Here is a 21555-nt window from a genome sequence, read left to right as displayed (position 1 = left end):
TGACTCTAGCAGAATGCATTTGAGATTCATCCATACTTGTTCATTACATTTTACTGCTATGTAGTATTGCATTGTACACAATTGGTTACACCAGTTGATGGCCATTTGGGTGGTTTCTGGTTTCTCGTGACTACAAACCAGATAGTTAGGAACACCCACATACAAGTCTCTTCTGGTAGATGTAGGTTTCATTTCTCTTGTATAAATACCGAAGAGCAGAATTGTTGTGTGGTGTGATAAGTGTCTAATTTAACTTTAAAAGAAACTGCCAGAGTGGTTGTACCATTTGCGTCCTCCCACTAGCAGTGTGTGAGAGCTCCAGCATCTCCACATCCTCACCAACACTTGGAGCTGTCTGTCTTTTTAAACTCAGCCATTCTAGTAGTACGCAGCAACGTTTCATTAAGGTTCTAAGTTAGATTTCCCTAATGACTAATGATGTTGAGTACCTTTTCATGTGCTCATTTACCATTCATGTATCTCTTTTGGTAAAGTATCTGTGTTTTGCCCTTTTCTTTCAGTTGGGTGGTTTGTTTCATTATTATGGAGTTGTAAAAATTCTTTATGAATTCTGAATACATGTCCTTTATCATCTACATGTTTTGCAAATATTTTCTCCTAGTCTTTGGCTTGTCTTTTCAACTTAACACTGTTTTTCAAAGAGCAGAAGTTTAAAAATTTTGATGAAGTCCAATTTAACACTTTTCTTAAATGGTACTTTTCATGTCCTATTTAAAAAACTTTTTTCATAAAAGCAGAGAGTCAAGTGATGGTTACCAGGAGTTAGGGAAGATGGGGAAGGTGGAGAGATATTGGTCAAAGAGTACAAAGTTTCAGTTGTAGAGGATGAATAATAATGTACAGCATGGTGGCTATCAATAATACTGTTTTGTACAGCTGATATTTTCTAAGAGTAGTTTTTAAGCGTTTTCACTAGAAAAAAAGGTGACCATATGAGTTGACAGATATGTTAATTAGCTTGACTGTAGTAATCATTTCATAAAACATAAGTGTATCAAAACATCATGTCATATACCTTAATATATACCATTTTTATTTAAGAAAAAAATTTTAATTGAAAAGGAGAAATCTTTGCCTAATCGAAGGTCACTAAGATTTTCTTATGTTTTCTTTTAGAAGTTTTAATAGTTTTCGCTGTTACATTTAGGTCTGTGATCTATTTTGAGCTAATTTTTATGTACGGGGCAAAGTAAGAGTTAAGATTAATTTTTGTTTGTTTTGCATGTGGAAGACTCCTTTTTCCAGCATCGTTTGTTGCAAAGACTACTTTATTCTTTGTAATGACTGTATAATGTTTCACTGAAGAAAAGCCCCATGCTTTATTCAACAATCTTATTTTCTTGGAGAGTCAGGCTGTTTCAAATCTGCAGCTATAATGAACATCCTTGCACCTCAACCACTGAGCAGTTGAGCGAGTATTTCTATGGACTTTCTGGGTCAAATGACATGTATACGTATGGTATGTGTTGATGGGTACCATCAGATCGTGTGTCAATATACATACACTCCCGCCTCCATGGCCTGCGAGAGAAGGCTCAAGTTTTGATTAGCTTCATTGGTGTAAGCCTCTCACAAATCTCAAATAATTTCCTTCTGGATAATCTAATAGCCTGTGTTATTAGATTCTGAAAGATTGAGAGCCCTTCCAGGAGAATTTGAAGAAAGATGATAACTTCTCAGTCAGGGTGACCCTATAAGAGAGAGGCTCACAAAATACAGAGTCCATGGGAAATGGAAATTTACAGAGCTGTTTCATAAGTATTGGGGCTTATTAATACCTCTGTGCTGCGGCCTCCCCAAAGGGCAGAAGTGACTCACGTGCCAGTGGCCTGAGTGTGTACTCTCTTCTAGGCAGGCCCTAACTCTTTGTGGCTGTCTATCCACATTCCCTCTCACGTTCCCCCAATCCTCGCCAAAACCCTCTCCTGTACCAGACCCAGACCAGCCAGCTGTATGTGCAAAGGCACAAAGAGGGGGTTGGGAAATGCAATTAACTCAGTGTGCCTGGAGCATAAGATTATGCCAGTGTTCCCACTTTTCTTTTCATCCTATGGTGCTGTGATTTGATCAAATTAACTGACACTGTTGAGAATTAGGTGACAAGGACTGCCCTGGGTTACACAGAGCTATGGGACAGTCTTCTATCTTCAGGGACATTAAGGCAAGTTAAATAGCAACGCAAGGTGGTTTAGAAGCAGCTCAAAAACTGTAGCAGCAGGCCGTCACAGGCCGGTCCGTCTTGTGCCGATTGCACAGTCGATGGTGAGATCTAGGTGTTGAGACAAGGAAGAAATCACTCTGGCTTCATGGGAGGATTCTGAGCTGGATGGTGAAAGTCCAGATTCTTGGCACCAAGTCACTCAAGAGTTACCTTCCTCCTAGGTAGACCGCGTCTTCTCCAAGCCACCAAAAGCCCGCTGCTGGGACTGTAGGTTTCAAGAGTTAAGGAGAACAAGCCTGAGAATTTCCTGGTGGGTTCAGCCAACAGTCACAGATCCTTCTGTCAAATAGTTCAGGAACAGCTAAAGCTGTCCTGTTAATTTCAAATGTAACCCAAGTATATTTTTCATGCTTTCAGAAGATTTTCTTATAAACCCTTTGTCAGTTAGCTATTGCTAACAAATAACAAATCATCCTAAAACCAAGTGGCTTAAAACAACAGCTATTTTATATGCTCATGAATCTGTCATCTGGGGTGGGTTCATCTAGGCAGTTCTTCAGCTGGTCTCACAAGCAGTGACTCCTGTGACTGCCGTCATCATCTCGAGACCTGCACGGGACTAGCTGATTCAAGCCGTCCTCACTCGCGTGATCAGTGCCTCATCTGAGGTGGCCAAGCACCAGGGGCTGGATGTTTCCCTGTCCCTGTTGCCTATCAAGTCCAGACTTCTTATGTGGCAGTTTCTAAGAAAAGACAAAGGGAGAAGCTGCCAGGCTTCTGTTAAGGCCTCAGCCTGGAAATGGCACAGTGTGACTTCCGCCACACTGTACGGGTCAAAGCCAATCCCAAGGCCAGCCCAATTCAGTGGGAGAGGGAATGGACACCACCTCTTGCTGGGGAGAATGGCACGCACATACAGGGATGGGAAAGATTTTCAGTGGCCATCCCTGTGCCCAATCCACAGCGCCCTGGGTTTCATTTTTGCTGTCGTCTGACAGATTTTAACTCATGTATGATTCATCCCATGTTACCTCATTTAACCTTTCCAACAAACCTTTAAGGGAACATGGCCTCCATTTTATGATAAGAAAACCGAGGCTCAGAAATGTCAAACTGTTTGTCTGCTGTCACAGCAGAGCTGGGAGTCAGATGGGACTGGTGCAAGAGCTGGGGAGTGTCGCCTTACACCCTGCCTTCCCCCAGGATGAGGATCAGTGCTCTTCCCCCCAGGCCCAACCCAGAGTCCAGTAACTACCAAACCATTTCTGAATGAACTCCCATGAGGCACTGGGAGGACATTATGTAAATTAAAGTAAAATGGACAACTCTGTAGATTATTATTTTCATTGTTTTAAAAATCTAAGGATCTCTATAACAGACTTTATAAACTCAAAAGAGGTATTCATTTAAGGATGTAGTACTTTTTGCTTGAATTTTGTCTAGGCAAAGATCAAGTCATTGATGCTGTTTCTCCAAATATAGTTTGATAATCATTCACTTTCTGTCTTTTCACTTATTTTGCTTTGGACGAGATAAAAGGTTGCTGCTTCTGGAGAGAGAAAAAATACTTTTTCCTAGAGAAAAGGAATATTTTGGAAAGTATACCTCCCCCATTTTTATTGGATGATTAAAGAAAAATAATCCAAGGTCCACTTTATGTTTGTCACCCAGTGGGTAAAAATGTCACAGGCTGACAGCAGAGGGATTGCTCTCTGTGGAAATTCACTTTGAATCAGAGCCGTTTCTGTGATGCTATAGGACACCTCAGTTCCAAGCAGGTAGACGCTGGTGGATAATGAGGAAATCTGTCTGCCCTTTGAGGACTGCTTCTAGTGAACATTTGAGACTTGGCTGCCTTTTCATCAGCTCTTCAGTAGCCACTTACTCAGTGTCCAAAAGAGAAAATTCTGACATATTAATTTTAATGTGGGCATTTGATCCAGTGCTTGAGATAAATATAACCCTGTGGAGTACGGAGAAGGTTTAATGGGAAATGGTTGGCATTCTTTCTTGGTAAAGGCATGGGGAAAGGAGAGAGAGACAGGAGAGAGGGAGAGGGAGGGGGAGAGAGAGAGAGAGAGGCGCAAACAGCAGTGAGGAAGACAAAGGCAGAGATAAGCAAGGCTTCACGGCAGCCTTGCCTTGAGAACTTGACACTTGCCAGACCCCAGCCAGCATGGTTGTCCTGAATCCAGTGACTTTGGGAATTTATCTTCAGCTTTCCTTCCGCTTTATCGTGTCTCAGCCTACTTTCATCAACAGCGTCCTCCCCATTTCAGCAGGTAAATGATGACCACAACTTTCCTCTCTTCCATCTGTCGGGGGCAGGGGGAGGAAGGAAGATTGTTTTGCAATGTGTCCTGATATTTTCCCCATTCTGTTCTCAGAGGAGGGAGGCTGGAGGGAGACAGCCACCCCAGCAGCTTCCTGTCACCCGAGCTGTCTCCGAAGCTCCCTCTGCCCTTGTTCCAAACAGCCCCCACCCAGCTGCTCAAAGCCAGAGACCCTTTTAAAAATGACTTCTGCCTCTCCCACTTCTCCCCATTTGCTGCATGATTTCATTTTGACTGGGAATTGTAGGGAGCTTAAAAGAGGCACAGAAGAGTACAAGTGAGAGAGAAAGGAGTCCCAGATGTTTCTATGAATACATCCCTGACCCCTTCCAAAGGGGGCTTGACGCAAGGGGGACATTGTGGAGCAAACACCCCTCTGCCGAGCTCAGGCAGTACGCACCGCCAGGACCATCCCACCAGAGGAAAGGGGAGTCCAGTGATTCTCCCATGGGCCAGGGGCAGCGATCTAGCAAGAATCGCTGACCCTCCAGCCCCATCTGCTTTCCTGTTGTGCTTTCTTCCCATGGTGAAACTTCTACCTAAATAAGGCAGCTGGAGGTTCTGGGAGATGGGAGCTTTCTGGGGAGAGGTAGACGTTTCCAGAGTGACAGCATGGACTGGAGTGGGCCGTGTCTGTCGAGTGTAGAGCTGGGTGATTTGGGGGCAGGGGGCTTTTTATGCCAGCCTGCCAAACTTCTCTGAGAGCACCAGGCACCAAGGACCAGGTTGCCCTTGTCCCATCTGACCTAGAGCAGGGGAAGTATTGTGTTACTGGCAGGACTTATTTAAACCTTTCTGAGGAAACTCAAATGTTTCCGGAGGGCTTGAGGGAGGCAGGCAGACCCCAGGCTTGCTGCCTGTCCCCGTATAGCCTCCCTCCATTCACTTCCGCCACCCCTGGCTATGCCCCTCTCCCCCAGCAAAAGCAGTTTCAATCATGCCCTCCAACTTGAGTCTCATACATACTTTCATGGAGGCAGAAATTTCATTCTCACAGCCTTTGCTGCAAACGCATGTTCTCAGAGAGGATGTATCTCTGAATCCAGTCCCCAACCTCTCTCTGTTCCTCAGAGCGGTGCAGCAGCACGCTGTGCTCCCAGCGCTGCCAGCATCTGTGGGCCCTGAGGGAGTGACTCAGAGAAGGGCTCGGGCTGATGACAACGGTGTGAGGAGCTGAAGGAGGGGGAAGGAGAATTTGGGAAGAATACTGGGGAGTGAGGAGTAGGCAGGAAGGGTGAACAGTTGTGTCACCATAGGTGTGTGACAGTATGACCCCACCTAAATTCCACTTGAGAGCACCACATTTCTTTTGGGAGCCAGTGGGTCATTATTCTACTCGACAGGGAAGCTTGGTAGTTAGTTTGGTCTAATTCAGTGGGCTCTCAAACTCACTTGGGCTACAGAGTCCTTTGAAAATCTGCTGAAGGCTCAGGACTTCAGGAAACTCCGTCTTCTTCTGGTTCTAGCTCTGCTTCTGGTGGGCTCTGACTTCTGGGAGAGAGTCAGTGTTAGACTATCAGCACCATGTGGGCAGGGACTATCTCGTACATCATCACTGTCTCCCCAGGGCCAAAATAGTGCCTGGCACACAGTAGGTGCTCGGTAAATGTTTGATGAATGAAAGAGTGGATGAAGGAATAATAACTTTTCTCATCTGTAGATTGGGGCTTGCCTTCATTTTGTATCACATAATTTAGATAGAACCAAATGGCTGCTAAGTTCTGAAAGCTAGAGAGAGAAGAACCTCTGATTTTTTTCGAACTCCTTGCCCTAGGGAGACCCCTGGTGCAGCTTAGACATCTCTTAAGTAGGACTTCGTATAGATTGGAGCAGTCAGGGTAACAGCAGGAAAAAGAAGCACTTCAGATGGTTCAGATGAGGAGACTTGAATGAAAGGACCACTTTCAGAGGTGTGAGCGAGGTTAAGGAAACCGACAAGGAAAGTTGAGGAATTAGCAACCTTGGGAAGTCTTTACCACCCTTGTGCTTGAAAAGGCAAGAGGAAGAAATGGGGAGATTGATCCCAAGAAGATTTGGAACCTTAAAGGAGGGGCCCCTGAGCTGGAGCTATGATGACAGAGGGACTCAAAGAATGGAGAAAGTAGAGAAGAAATACCCCAATCTCTCTCCTTCAGTCCAGCCACCTCTTGGCGGTGCCTTCCATTAGCCAAACCCAGTCCAAAGCCAGAGGTCAGGAGAGCCTCTGGATGCAGTTCACGGGGGTCAGTTTCTGGGGTGCAGAGTGAGGGGGAGGGGTGGGAATGTGGAATCGTTAGCCCACACAGCCACTGGCACTTCCTGGGGAACATCTAAATCCAGATCTTCTGGTTGTGAATGTGGTCCTTAGATGTTTGGCAAAACCATGGGGTAAACCTAGGGGGAATCACTAAGGTAACAGCGCAACAGAGCAAAAAAAATCTGCTTTCACCTGTAGAGCCTCTTGGCTTTGTTCCCACATTCAGTTGCCATGGCTTCTTCATAGCACGGTTCAGAAATAAACTTATGCCCTGAAATGGCAACTGTTCGGTGACACAGGACAGCTTTAATTCTTTGAAAATATTTTCCAATAATTTGATGTGAAAGACAAGCCGGGTGCTCGTAGAAACCAGGGCGACCCACCATACCCTAGTGAGTGCCTACTATGTGCCCGGCACTGTGCTAAGGGCTACAGAGGACACAGAGATGGGTGGGATCCTGCCTCTGCCCTAGGGAATCTGTGGTCAACCGCTGCTGAAACACAGGCAGCCTGTGCTAACTGGCCCAGGGAGAGCAGGATGGAGGGAGAGCTCTTACAGGCTTGTAGAGCAGTACTTCCCTTCATAGCTGAGCCAGTCCTTCACTCTCTTCAGGAAGGACTGTATTCTAACAACTGCAGACACAGCACCAGCTATCTAGAGCAGAGGTTCATTACCTGGCAACCTCCACTGCCGGGTCCCACAGGAGAACCACAGAAGGGAGCAAAAAGCCTCAAAGAGGCCAAAAGTGATGATAGAAATCCCAGCATTAAAGCACATGCATTTGATACACAGGAAACTAGCTCAGGCCCTTACTCCAGAACTACTAACCGTTACTTTACACAGCATCCTAGTAGACTTGCATAACAGGTTTCTAGAAGGGTGGTGAATTAGGTGTGGCACATAAAACTGNCAGCTGGAGGTTCTGGGAGATGGGAGCTTTCTGGGGAGAGGTAGACGTTTCCAGAGTGACAGCATGGACTGGAGTGGGCCGTGTCTGTCGAGTGTAGAGCTGGGTGATTTGGGGGCAGGGGGCTTTTTATGCCAGCCTGCCAAACTTCTCTGAGAGCACCAGGCACCAAGGACCAGGTTGCCCTTGTCCCATCTGACCTAGAGCAGGGGAAGTATTGTGTTACTGGCAGGACTTATTTAAACCTTTCTGAGGAAACTCAAATGTTTCCGGAGGGCTTGAGGGAGGCAGGCAGACCCCAGGCTTGCTGCCTGTCCCCGTATAGCCTCCCTCCATTCACTTCCGCCACCCCTGGCTATGCCCCTCTCCCCCAGCAAAAGCAGTTTCAATCATGCCCTCCAACTTGAGTCTCATACATACTTTCATGGAGGCAGAAATTTCATTCTCACAGCCTTTGCTGCAAACGCATGTTCTCAGAGAGGATGTATCTCTGAATCCAGTCCCCAACCTCTCTCTGTTCCTCAGAGCGGTGCAGCAGCACGCTGTGCTCCCAGCGCTGCCAGCATCTGTGGGCCCTGAGGGAGTGACTCAGAGAAGGGCTCGGGCTGATGACAACGGTGTGAGGAGCTGAAGGAGGGGGAAGGAGAATTTGGGAAGAATACTGGGGAGTGAGGAGTAGGCAGGAAGGGTGAACAGTTGTGTCACCATAGGTGTGTGACAGTATGACCCCACCTAAATTCCACTTGAGAGCACCACATTTCTTTTGGGAGCCAGTGGGTCATTATTCTACTCGACAGGGAAGCTTGGTAGTTAGTTTGGTCTAATTCAGTGGGCTCTCAAACTCACTTGGGCTACAGAGTCCTTTGAAAATCTGCTGAAGGCTCAGGACTTCAGGAAACTCCGTCTTCTTCTGGTTCTAGCTCTGCTTCTGGTGGGCTCTGACTTCTGGGAGAGAGTCAGTGTTAGACTATCAGCACCATGTGGGCAGGGACTATCTCGTACATCATCACTGTCTCCCCAGGGCCAAAATAGTGCCTGGCACACAGTAGGTGCTCGGTAAATGTTTGATGAATGAAAGAGTGGATGAAGGAATAATAACTTTTCTCATCTGTAGATTGGGGCTTGCCTTCATTTTGTATCACATAATTTAGATAGAACCAAATGGCTGCTAAGTTCTGAAAGCTAGAGAGAGAAGAACCTCTGATTTTTTTCGAACTCCTTGCCCTAGGGAGACCCCTGGTGCAGCTTAGACATCTCTTAAGTAGGACTTCGTATAGATTGGAGCAGTCAGGGTAACAGCAGGAAAAAGAAGCACTTCAGATGGTTCAGATGAGGAGACTTGAATGAAAGGACCACTTTCAGAGGTGTGAGCGAGGTTAAGGAAACCGACAAGGAAAGTTGAGGAATTAGCAACCTTGGGAAGTCTTTACCACCCTTGTGCTTGAAAAGGCAAGAGGAAGAAATGGGGAGATTGATCCCAAGAAGATTTGGAACCTTAAAGGAGGGGCCCCTGAGCTGGAGCTATGATGACAGAGGGACTCAAAGAATGGAGAAAGTAGAGAAGAAATACCCCAATCTCTCTCCTTCAGTCCAGCCACCTCTTGGCGGTGCCTTCCATTAGCCAAACCCAGTCCAAAGCCAGAGGTCAGGAGAGCCTCTGGATGCAGTTCACGGGGGTCAGTTTCTGGGGTGCAGAGTGAGGGGGAGGGGTGGGAATGTGGAATCGTTAGCCCACACAGCCACTGGCACTTCCTGGGGAACATCTAAATCCAGATCTTCTGGTTGTGAATGTGGTCCTTAGATGTTTGGCAAAACCATGCGGTAAACCTAGGGGGAATCACTAAGGTAACAGCGCAACAGAGCAAAAAAAATCTGCTTTCACCTGTAGAGCCTCTTGGCTTTGTTCCCACATTCAGTTGCCATGGCTTCTTCATAGCACGGTTCAGAAATAAACTTATGCCCTGAAATGGCAACTGTTCGGTGACACAGGACAGCTTTAATTCTTTGAAAATATTTTCCAATAATTTGATGTGAAAGACAAGCCGGGTGCTCATAGAAACCAGGGCGACCCACCATACCCTAGTGAGTGCCTACTATGTGCCCGGCACTGTGCTAAGGGCTACAGAGGACACAGAGATGGGTGGGATCCTGCCTCTGCCCTAGGGAATCTGTGGTCAACCGCTGCTGAAACACAGGCAGCCTGTGCTAACTGGCCCAGGGAGAGCAGGATGGAGGGAGAGCTCTTACAGGCTTGTAGAGCAGTACTTCCCTTCATAGCTGAGCCAGTCCTTCACTCTCTTCAGGAAGGACTGTATTCTAACAACTGCAGACACAGCACCAGCTATCTAGAGCAGAGGTTCATTACCTGGCAACCTCCACTGCTGGGTCCACAGGAGAACCACAGAAGGGAGCAAAAAGCCTCAAAGAGGCCAAAAGTGATGATAGAAATCCCAGCATTAAAGCACATGCATTTGATACACAGGAAACTAGCTCAGGCCCTTACTCCAGAACTACTAACCGTTACTTTACACAGCATCCTAGTAGACTTGCATAACAGGTTTCTAGAAGGGTGGTGAATTAGGTGTGGCACATAAAACTGGGGAGGGTGAGTTCCTGCTTACAGTGGACACCATGAGGAAAACAGCAACAAAAGACAGCTGACAAAACTGATTACAAGAAAAATGACCAATAAGCAGGGAATAGTTCTGAGTTCAAAAAAGAACAGTAGACTGGAATTATTTGGAATTATTTCTAGAGCCCCTATTCTGTAGGTANCTTGGGCTACAGAGTCCTTTGAAAATCTGCTGAAGGCTCAGGACTTCAGGAAACTCCGTCTTCTTCTGGTTCTAGCTCTGCTTCTGGTGGGCTCTGACTTCTGGGAGAGAGTCAGTGTTAGACTATCAGCACCATGTGGGCAGGGACTATCTCGTACATCATCACTGTCTCCCCAGGGCCAAAATAGTGCCTGGCACACAGTAGGTGCTCGGTAAATGTTTGATGAATGAAAGAGTGGATGAAGGAATAATAACTTTTCTCATCTGTAGATTGGGGCTTGCCTTCATTTTGTATCACATAATTTAGATAGAACCAAATGGCTGCTAAGTTCTGAAAGCTAGAGAGAGAAGAACCTCTGATTTTTTTCGAACTCCTTGCCCTAGGGAGACCCCTGGTGCAGCTTAGACATCTCTTAAGTAGGACTTCGTATAGATTGGAGCAGTCAGGGTAACAGCAGGAAAAAGAAGCACTTCAGATGGTTCAGATGAGGAGACTTGAATGAAAGGACCACTTTCAGAGGTGTGAGCGAGGTTAAGGAAACCGACAAGGAAAGTTGAGGAATTAGCAACCTTGGGAAGTCTTTACCACCCTTGTGCTTGAAAAGGCAAGAGGAAGAAATGGGGAGATTGATCCCAAGAAGATTTGGAACCTTAAAGGAGGGGCCCCTGAGCTGGAGCTATGATGACAGAGGGACTCAAAGAATGGAGAAAGTAGAGAAGAAATACCCCAATCTCTCTCCTTCAGTCCAGCCACCTCTTGGCGGTGCCTTCCATTAGCCAAACCCAGTCCAAAGCCAGAGGTCAGGAGAGCCTCTGGATGCAGTTCACGGGGGTCAGTTTCTGGGGTGCAGAGTGAGGGGGAGGGGTGGGAATGTGGAATCGTTAGCCCACACAGCCACTGGCACTTCCTGGGGAACATCTAAATCCAGATCTTCTGGTTGTGAATGTGGTCCTTAGATGTTTGGCAAAACCATGCGGTAAACCTAGGGGGAATCACTAAGGTAACAGCGCAACAGAGCAAAAAAAATCTGCTTTCACCTGTAGAGCCTCTTGGCTTTGTTCCCACATTCAGTTGCCATGGCTTCTTCATAGCACGGTTCAGAAATAAACTTATGCCCTGAAATGGCAACTGTTCTGTGACACAGGACAGCTTTAATTCTTTGAAAATATTTTCCAATAATTTGATGTGAAAGACAAGCCGGGTGCTCATAGAAACCAGGGCGACCCACCATACCCTAGTGAGTGCCTACTATGTGCCCGGCACTGTGCTAAGGGCTACAGAGGACACAGAGATGGGTGGGATCCTGCCTCTGCCCTAGGGAATCTGTGGTCAACCGCTGCTGAAACACAGGCAGCCTGTGCTAACTGGCCCAGGGAGAGCAGGATGGAGGGAGAGCTCTTACAGGCTTGTAGAGCAGTACTTCCCTTCATAGCTGAGCCAGTCCTTCACTCTCTTCAGGAAGGACTGTATTCTAACAACTGCAGACACAGCACCAGCTATCTAGAGCAGAGGTTCATTACCTGGCAACCTCCACTGCCGGGTCCCACAGGAGAACCACAGAAGGGAGCAAAAAGCCTCAAAGAGGCCAAAAGTGATGATAGAAATCCCAGCATTAAAGCACATGCATTTGATACACAGGAAACTAGCTCAGGCCCTTACTCCAGAACTACTAACCGTTACTTTACACAGCATCCTAGTAGACTTGCATAACAGGTTTCTAGAAGGGTGGTGAATTAGGTGTGGCACATAAAACTGGGGAGGGTGAGTTCCTGCTTACAGTGGACACCATGACGACAACAGCAACAAAAGACAGCTGACAAAACTGATTACAAGAAAAATGACCAATAAGCAGGGAATCGTTCTGAGTTCAAAAAAGAACAGTAGACTGGAATTATTTGGAATTATTTCTAGAGCCCCTATTCTGTAGGTAACCCCTGAGGGCACCATTGACTTATAACACATTAATTGTTTTTCACTATATGAGCATGAGTGACCCAGTGAAGACTGAATTGTATGCACTTAATTTTGCTTAAGAAGGCAGATAAGTGTCAGATATATTTTAGAATGATTTCTATTGAACATGGCCCTAATATTTAAAATGTCTGGAGCTATAACTCTGGTATATTGTTTTAACTATCACTGAGTAATGAACCATCCTAACACTCAGTGGCTTGAACAACAATCATTCATCATTGAAGTTCATGTGTTTGTGGGCCAACTAAGGTCAGCTGATCTAGCCTGGGTTTGGCAGGCTCTGGCTGGGCTTACTATGGGTCTGTGGATTGACTCAGCTCCAAGATCCATTCACAGATGTAGCTCACTGGTTGTACAATTTCTAGAATGTGGTGGCACGGACCCAAGGACAATATTTATAGAAGGGCAGACCTTCCACACACTTGGATTTATGTAATTCTCACAACACCCCTGGGATGGGTGTGGCATGACTCCCACTTTTCAGCTGAAGAAATGAAGGCTCAGAGAGGTTAGGTGACTTACTTAAGATCACAGAGCTAACATAAAATGGGGAGACCTGGAGACAGGAATCCCACCCTCTGACTTTAAGTTCAGGGCTTTTACCAAGGTAGACCAATGTCCATGGACAAATAGTGATATTATCTTTTCAGGTCCTGCAGACTACCTTCCTATCCTTCAGAAACTCTCCTCTAGATTCTTTATTTTCCGTTCCCTCCTACCTTATCCTCAGCATTTCAGTGCCGAAAACTCTTGGCAAAAGATTGAAGATTACCTTATACTAAAGTGTGTAGGACCAGCCAGGGTACTACTTAATCTCTCTTTTGAAGGTATTTGCATTTTACTGGGGACTTAAACTAAAGGATGCTCTAATAAAATGAGCTTCAACCAAGGTATTTTGGAGAAGGAGACCTCCTGGAACCAGGAGAATACCACTATACAGAAATTCTTTTCAGACACTCTGAGCCAACCTACCCTAGGCCCACCACAGAGACATGTGGTTTCCCTTTTCTAATACAGGGTTTCCCAGCTAGGCAGGAGCTCCCCAGGTGATGTTTGGGTCCAGGCCTCACAGACCAGATGATGAGAAGACCCAAATGTAGTCCAATAGAGTGAGATCATGTGGAAAGATGTGAATACTGTCTGGGCACCAGAATCTTCTGTTGGCTGCTGGGATGTGACCAAGAGCAGGGGTTTTGTGACTGAAAAGACCTGCTGTCCAGCTCTGCACTCCCCTGCCTGGAAGCCAGCCAGGTCACCACTTGGGAACCATTCATGTTCTGGACAGTAGATTATGCGCCATTGATTTGTGTCTGATGATGACCAGCCACTGTTTAATGTTCCATAATGCACTTCTAGCCATCTCCTCTGATTTAGCTTTTCCTATTTCCTCTGCATAATCCAATCAGAGAGGGCTCTTAAATCAGAGGGCCCTCCATGGGTGCCGGCCTCCCATTTTACCTCCTCCCAAGTCTCTGAATAAAGCTGTAGGTTCAGCTGCAGCTCAGATACAGAGATAGCTGGGTGTGAGATGGGAGGCTGTCCCTTCTGATATCCAGGGCCGGACCTCCTCGTCACCATCCACTACACTCACGCCTGCTTTCTCCAGATTCACAACCACACAAAAACAACATGGCTCCAGAACGAATAGAAAGCCCCTCTGGCATGAGTGAGTCACCAAATAAGCTGGCATCCCATCTTCTTGAAATGTAGCTCACACTGTAAGCACCTACTCGTATTACTCTTTAATTGGTACGAATTAGCCCCAAACCTCCCATTTTGCAAGCGATTTTCACAGCTGCGTTTGTTTTTGCTCTTCATAGTAGTCCTTACTGGGAGGGGTCCTGGGTTTGAATCCTGATCAAGTTGATCATGAGCGAGGTGATTGCAGGGAGGTCATTTCACTGCGGTGAGCTTCAAATTCCTCATCTGTCAATGGGTGTCAGAGTCTGTCTCACAGAATGGCTAGAAATATTCATTCAACAAACACTAAATGCCAACTGTGTACCTGGACCTGGGATGCAGCAGTGAGCAAACAGGCATATTAGCCCCTATGGAGTTCTGTGATCACCCTGAAAAGAACTGGGCCAGGCCAGCCCACTGGGCCCCAGAGGGGAAAGAAAGATACCTGCAGCACAGATGGAACTCAAAGAGCAGCCGCCAGGGACCGAAGCCAGGCTCCACGTGTGGCCGTGTTCACACTTCATGTTGTAGATGTTGCATTACTTCAAAAAAGAGGGATTTTTTTCATTGCCTTGGTTGCTAACATTTAAAATAGAGTGATTTAACATTTTAAAAAATGCCTCGGATGTCTCTTAAACAACAACAACAACAACAAACTCTTGACAAGTGGGACAACCTGACAGTCCAAGCCATATTCTGATATGACAAGGGCTGTTTGGAATGCAGTGCTGGCTGGCTGCTCAGCCCCAGCTCCTCAGACCCCCACTGCACCCTCTTGTCTTATGCCTGGTCTGCTTTCCTTATTACATGTACCTGTCCAGCCGCATCTGGGCATGTGACGTTTTGGCCTCTGGGGCCAGAACCCCTGCTGGCTTGGTCTCTGCCTCCTCCTCCTTTAGAAGTCTCAGGTGATTTTTCCAGAATTCCCAAGCTCTGCAGAGTTCAGTCTGATTTCAGTCAATGTTCTAGATTAGTGATTCTCAAACTATAGCGCTCGTTCTCAGCCCTGGCTAGACGTAAGAATCACTTGGGATGTTTTACAGAAGCCCAGTGACCAGGCTGAACAAACCAATTAAATCACTCTCTGGGGCATGTGCTCCAGCATTGATAGTGTTTGAAGCTCTCCGGGTGGTCTAATGGCTAGCCGTGGTTAACCACCCAACCGTAGCCAGCGTCAGCATCACATGGAGGAGGGCTCTGTAAAACCCAGAATGCCGGGCCCCACCTCTGGAATTTCTGAGTCAGTGGCTCTGGGGTCGGGCCCCGGAGTTTGCATTTTTAATAAGATCCCAGGTGCTGTCAATGCTACGGGTCCAGGGACCACACCTTGAGACCCACTGCCCAAGTTTGCCTCGGAGCCACTGTAATAGTTTCCTGTGGCCACTGGAATGAATCACCCCAAAGATAGTGCCTTAAACATTTATTCAGTTACAGTTCTGGAGGTCAGAAGTCGAAATCAGTTTCACTTGGCAGAACTCAAGGTGTTGGGAAGGCTGTGCTTCCTCCGTAGGCTCTCTGGCAAAATGTCTTGTGTTTTCTAGTTTTAAGCTATATTCATTGCAATCTTTGGTTTCTGGTTTCTCCATCTTCAAAACCAGTGGCATAGCATCTTAACTTCAGTGGTCATATTGCCTTCTGTATCAAGTCTTCTTTTGCCTCTCTCTTTTTTTAAAAGATTTTATTTAATTAATTTAGAGAAAGAGCATGAGTAGAGGGAGGGCCAAAGAGAGAGGGAGAGAGAGAATCTTTTTTTTTTTTTTTAATTTTTTTAAATATTTTATTTATTTATTCGACAGAGACAGAGACAGCCAGCGAGAGAGGGAACACAAGCAGGGGGAGTGGGAGAGGAAGAAGCANAAAACCAGTGGCATAGCATCTTAACTTCAGTGGTCATATTGCCTTCTGTATCAAGTCTTCTTTTGCCTCTCTCTTTTTTTAAAAGATTTTATTTAATTAATTTAGAGAAAGAGCATGAGTAGAGGGAGGGCCAAAGAGAGAGGGAGAGAGAGAATCTTTTTTGTTTGTTTGTTCTCAAAATATGTCTTTTTTAAAAAAATGTTTTATTATGTTATATTATTCACCATACAGTATATCATTAGTTTTTGGTGTAGTGTTACATGAAGGGGGAAAGAGAATCTTAACCAAGCTCCACACACAGCACAGAGCCAGACGCGGGGCTCAATCTCATGACCCTGAGTTCATGACTTGAGCCAAANATCTTTTTTGTTTGTTTGTTTGTTCTCAAAATATGTCTTTTTTAAAAAAATGTTTTATTATGTTATATTATTCACCATACAGTATATCATTAGTTTTTGGTGTAGTGTTACATGAAGGGGGAAAGAGAATCTTAACCAAGCTCCACACACAGCACAGAGCCAGACGCGGGGCTCAATCTCATGACCCTGAGTTCATGACTTGAGCCAAAATCAAAAGTCAGATGTTTACCCGACAGAGCCACCCAGGCGCCCCTTTCTGCCTCTCTCCTAAAAGGCCACTCGTGATCACATTTAAGGCCCATCAAGTTGATCCCCCATCGTAAACTTCTTAATTTAATCACATCTGCAGAATTCCTTTTGCTATATAAAGTAACATTTACAGGTTCTAGGCATCAGTCTGGACCTTTTTTGGGGCTGTTATTTAGTCTTGCATAGTTAACTCTCCACTCAGTAAAGTGTCCCAAGACTATTCTTGAAGTGGCATTAGAATCAAAGGCACAGGCACATGTATTGTCTTCATGTGGGCTCCTCCCTAGCGCAGACCCTGAGACGAGGATTTGAGTGTCAGTTGTTTATTTAGGGCAGTGATCCCACTAGGGCATGGGGAAGTGAGATAGGGGAGGGAAGGCAGTCAGCATGGAGGGAGATCATGAGCGGATTGCTGCTGTGGGCCTCTGGGGTTTAGTTGTCCTGGGGAGAGCAGGAGAGACAGGGAGATCGAGGACTGGGATATTTACCCACCAACTCCTAGGGACATGCTTGCCCCAAGCGAGTTTCATGGTTGGTGAAGCCCTCTGGCATAGTCACAGGTGTTTGTGGTAGGAGCTAGAAGCCCATTGGGCCTGATGAATGCTGTGGCATCTGGGCAGGGAAGCAGCTGCGTCCACCATTGATCCTTTAAGAGAGCTATACTAATATGGCTATCTCGCATTGAGCACTTTCTCTTTGCTAGGCTCTTTACATATATGACTTCTAATCTTCACAACAACTTCCCAAGCCAGTAGTACCCCCATTTTACCAAAGAGGAAACTCGCATTCAGGAAGGTGTGGTCACTTGGCTGAGATCACACAGTGCCAGGGTCAAAATTCCAAATCGGAACTTACTGACCCACCCAAACCATTGTAGAGGCAGAATATTCTGGAGGTTAGGGGTAGGGCCTCTACTGCCATGTTGCCAGGGTTCAAACGTTGTGTTTTCTTTAGCTTTGTGATGTTGGGCAAACAAATTGCCCTTTCTGTGCCTCAGTTCCCCCATCTGTAAAATGGGGTTAAAAGCAGGGGTTAAGTCACAGAGGAGTTGTGAAGATGAAGTGGGCTAATTATGAATGTAAGGTACTTAAAATAGTGCCTGGTGTATAATGTGTCATTATTTCTGTCATTATTTCCAGGACCTCACAGTGTCTGTACACATGCCAAAAGGTCATGATTTCCCCTAAGATGCATTTGTGTTAAAAGCAAAAGTTTAAATACAACCCACCCACACAATAACTTATTGCTTAAAATATCCAGTGAGTTAAGGCAAATAGAGGGGCTCAGCTATTTTCTGTTTTGCATTTGTGACCTAGTCCCTAAAGCAGGAACACGTTGCCCAGGGAAGAAGGCTCTTCTCGTGGTGACCAGCTTTCCCAGATGGCTTTAAAAATACACCTGGCTCTTTTCCATCTCCCAGCCCAGGAGCATTTAGCTCCATTCAAGCCCATACTTATGTCTCCACAGCAACCAACATAAGCACAAGCGTGAGACGTGTGTTGGGAGCTGGCAACAGCTGAAGGAGAGGCCTCATGGCCGCTGAGGGCTTTGCGCCGTAAAACCAGCTGGGGGCTGAAAAAAGAGAGGAAAGCAAAGAAGGAAACATGAATGTGAGTTGGACAGTCTCCTTCCCTCCCAGGCCTCCCCACTCCTTTCGCCACTCATCCCGCCCTGCTGCTCCCCTGGCCTTCTTGGTATCTTTCTGAAAAGACTGGAGAAAGCCCCAGGAGCTTTCCGGCTACAGCTGCTAGTTCTCTCTGAGGACACATGCTCCAGGAGGGACCTTCCAGGGGTCTCAAGCATAGCATGGGGCTTCTCAGGGACCCAGGAGGGTGGGGGATGGGGTGATGATGGCCATCCTACGCATAGAGACCTACCTATCTGCCTGGGGCTTTCTTACTTTACTGTGACTGGGGGTTTGTTCAAATGTTTCAACTTGTCCCCTGTAGGAAGTTCCTGTGGTATGGATCACTGTTGAAAGTTGAAACTGGGCTGCCCTTTTGTGCCCAAACAACTGGTTCAGTTTCTGAGGTCATCCATACTGGGGTGGACCTCATGGACTAGCCCCCAAAAGGCTTCCAAGTTCTCTATGGTCATTCAGAAAACAAATTCTGAACCATTGAGATGAGTGTGCAGGATTTGGGGGGCTCCAAGCAAGTACAACAGCCCTTTCCCCCTCTTGGTCCATCATTCTTAGAGCTGCATCAGCAAGGTCATGGTAGGGAAAATTAACAGTGGAAGAGTGTCCTCTGTGTCCAGGGAGCATGAGGGCCCCGAGGGAGCGGTGTCATTTTGGGGGGCACTCTCCTTCACTCTCCATGTCTGCCCATAGAAAGTGAGGAGTGGAAGGCTGAGATGGCTGGACAGTTTGGGTCCTGGAAATCCCCCAAAATATGTGAGGGTAAATGGGGTTTTTAAACTTTCTTCAGTTACCTAAGTCAACTGCCCTGGCCTGCACTTTCTCTGCTGGGAAGCCCTGAAAGAGTGTGCCTGCCCAGCAGGCTTAGAGCTGGCCGCCATGGTGATTGCTGCTAAGGAAGGTGGTATGGGCACGTTTAGTCGGTGGGTTTGGTAACTTGCCTGTTTACTGATGTTCTTAGAGAGACCTTGTAGCACAGTGCTCAGGCCCTGAGGTAGAATTTAAGAAATGGGTTATTTCGCTGGACCTGCCACTAACTCCTAGGACACATGTGTAGTGTTGCACAAGCTATTTGCTCTCTGTGAGACTCCAGTTTCCTCCTCTGTAAAATGAAGGGATGGACCAGATTTCAGAACCGTAGACTTTCTCTGACTTTGTGGCTAATGGGTTGCTTGCTAATTTATGGAATTTGCACGTACACAACGAAGGGGTTTTGGCACGTGTTTCTCTTGTGAGCCCCTGCACCTGAGAAGCCATGGCACATGTGTAAAGGGCACGGGGTTCATATTCAGACAGCTCTGGCCTTGAGTGACATCTTCGTGACCCACTAGCTGAATGATCTTGGCCAAGTTGTCTTGGTTTAATATCTCAATTCCTCAGTTTCCACCTCTGTAAAATGGGAATAATAAGAGTACCTACCTTATTAGATGGCAGTGAGGATTCAATGAGCTAATAGGTACGGAGCTTTGCACCTGGAACTTGGTTAAGCTCAGTTACTGGTTGCAACCATTATTCCAAATGGTGGTAAGAGGGCTGGAATCCAGGCCACTTGCCCCTTCCTGGGAGGCCTCATTTCTACTGTAGTCCCATCTGCTCTTATTGAGGCTGGAGAGATTTGCTCATAGTGTGGAAGAGTCTGTTTCAGAATTCCCAGTTCCCAGCTAAAGCCAGAGGCTGAGCAGGGGACTTCTCAGTGCATGGGCTTTGGAATTGGAAGTGTGGGCTCAGAAGCCCTGCTCCAGGGGACCTTGAATGACAGAGCCAGTCTTTCTCACCTGGAAATGGGGATGCAATGAAAGGTAATTTGAGGGGCTGTTGGAGAATCAAAGGAGAAATCAGGGAAGGGCCCGGCTCTAAGCTGGTAGAGTTTGTACTCAGGCACTGTTGTGCCTCGAGGGGCGACACTAGACCTGCTAGACATGGGAGCACAGGCTCACACCTGAGGACAGTATCTTAGCATACTGATTTCTCAGCAGAAAGGCCTGCTGAGGGGCAGAGTCTACCATACCGCCTCCCTCCCCAGACGGAGGTGAGCTTTCTGGGAACCCCCGCAGGGCACTGCTGTCCTGAGAGTGTCCACCCTCTGGAAATTGTGCAATCCTGTGCGGAAACTAGCTGGTAAGACAAGCCACTTCCTGTATCCAATTCATCCCCGTCAGGACAAGGGGCCCTCCATCTATGTGGCGTCTGCCTTGTGTGGAATGACAGTCTTGACCCCTTCAAAATGGACAATGGATGCCAAGTTACAGGCCCACCATTGTGGGCCCTCCCAAACAGTAAGAGGAAGTTTATTAAGTATGAAGTTTTCAAATAGAATGCCAGCAAATGGTGGCTGATTTGACAAGATGCTCAATTTTTTTTTTATTTTAAGATTTTATTTATTTATTTGGCACAGAGAGAGAGAGAGAGAAAATACATGCAGGGGGAGGGGCAGGCAGAGAGAGAAGCAGGGCTCAATCCTAGCACCCTGAGATCGTGACCTGAGCCAAAGGCAGATGCTTAACCAACTGAACCACCCAGGCAGCCCAAGATGCTCGGTTTTCTGACCACATACCCATCTACCACCACTTTGCATTTTGTTCAATTTTATTTTTCTAAATGGGGCCATAAAATCCATTTGAATTGGTTCAGATTCTCTGTATTAGTAGTAGTAGTATGTCAAACCTGTCTCCACTTCTCAATTGATTATGACAATTACTTGAGATATATGATTTTTGATATACTTCCCATAAACAGAAGGACCAATATTTATTGCACCTCCTACCATGTACTGGACTACTATATGGAAGAAGAAGATTCATAGAACTAACTCTAGGAGCCCGTAGTCTGTGTGTAACATTAAACTAACAGAAGCAAATAATGAGTGAGGAGTGAAGTAGACCATCTGGTGCCGTCTCAGGCTGCACAGGTCGTTGGGATTTGTGTGAGAGCAGAGCAGCTAAGACAAGGAGACGACTGGCCTGGGTTCAAGTCATGACTCTGTCACTTACCTGGGTACTTCTGTGAACCTCAGTTTACTATCTGTCAAAGGGATAAAGTATTAATAATACTTAAGGTTGTTGTGGGCTAGTGCTTAGCGCACAATCAGTGTCCTGCATGTTACTAAGTATGTTGATCGTTGATTTTTTTAGGCTATGTAAAGGTAGTTTAAAGAATGTTTTCACTTTCTGCTTTAGGTAAAATGTCTTCCAAATGAAGGAATATTATGCAGCCATAGAAAGGAATGTAGATACAATTAATGTACTTACAGAGAATTATCTCTTAGAAATACTGTGAAGAAACCAAGAAGAACTAGCATATGTACAATTGTTTATTTAAGTAACCCTTTGAGGAAGAAGGGGGATATAGTATGCCTACCTATCT

General features: G+C 46.3%; 1 protein-coding gene across 11 annotated transcripts in view; it reads left to right on the top strand.

The window, feature by feature from the left end:
• The window catches only part of COLQ (collagen like tail subunit of asymmetric acetylcholinesterase), a 92061-nt gene that overhangs the window by 23907 nt on the left and 46599 nt on the right, over positions 1–21555 (top strand). Inside the window, exon 3 of one of the 11 annotated variants that reach the window (XM_034663677.1) lies at positions 18021–18163. The exons of 8 other annotated variants lie outside the window; for them this stretch is intronic. Coding sequence is in view for 2 of the 3 variants with exons in the window: in XM_002915345.4 (XP_002915391.2) it covers positions 4359–4464 (106 nt within the window). In the remaining variant the exon portion in view is untranslated. Of the gene's footprint in view, positions 1–3649; positions 4465–18020; positions 18164–21555 lie in introns of those variants that run through there. 2 more of the 11 variants (XM_002915345.4, XM_019795428.2) reach the window with 2 other exon arrangements.

This window comes from Ailuropoda melanoleuca, chromosome 6, assembly GCF_002007445.2.
Source record: "Ailuropoda melanoleuca isolate Jingjing chromosome 6, ASM200744v2, whole genome shotgun sequence".
Lineage (NCBI taxonomy): Eukaryota > Metazoa > Chordata > Mammalia > Carnivora > Ursidae > Ailuropoda > Ailuropoda melanoleuca.
This window is presented reverse-complemented; position numbering and strand designations above follow the sequence as displayed.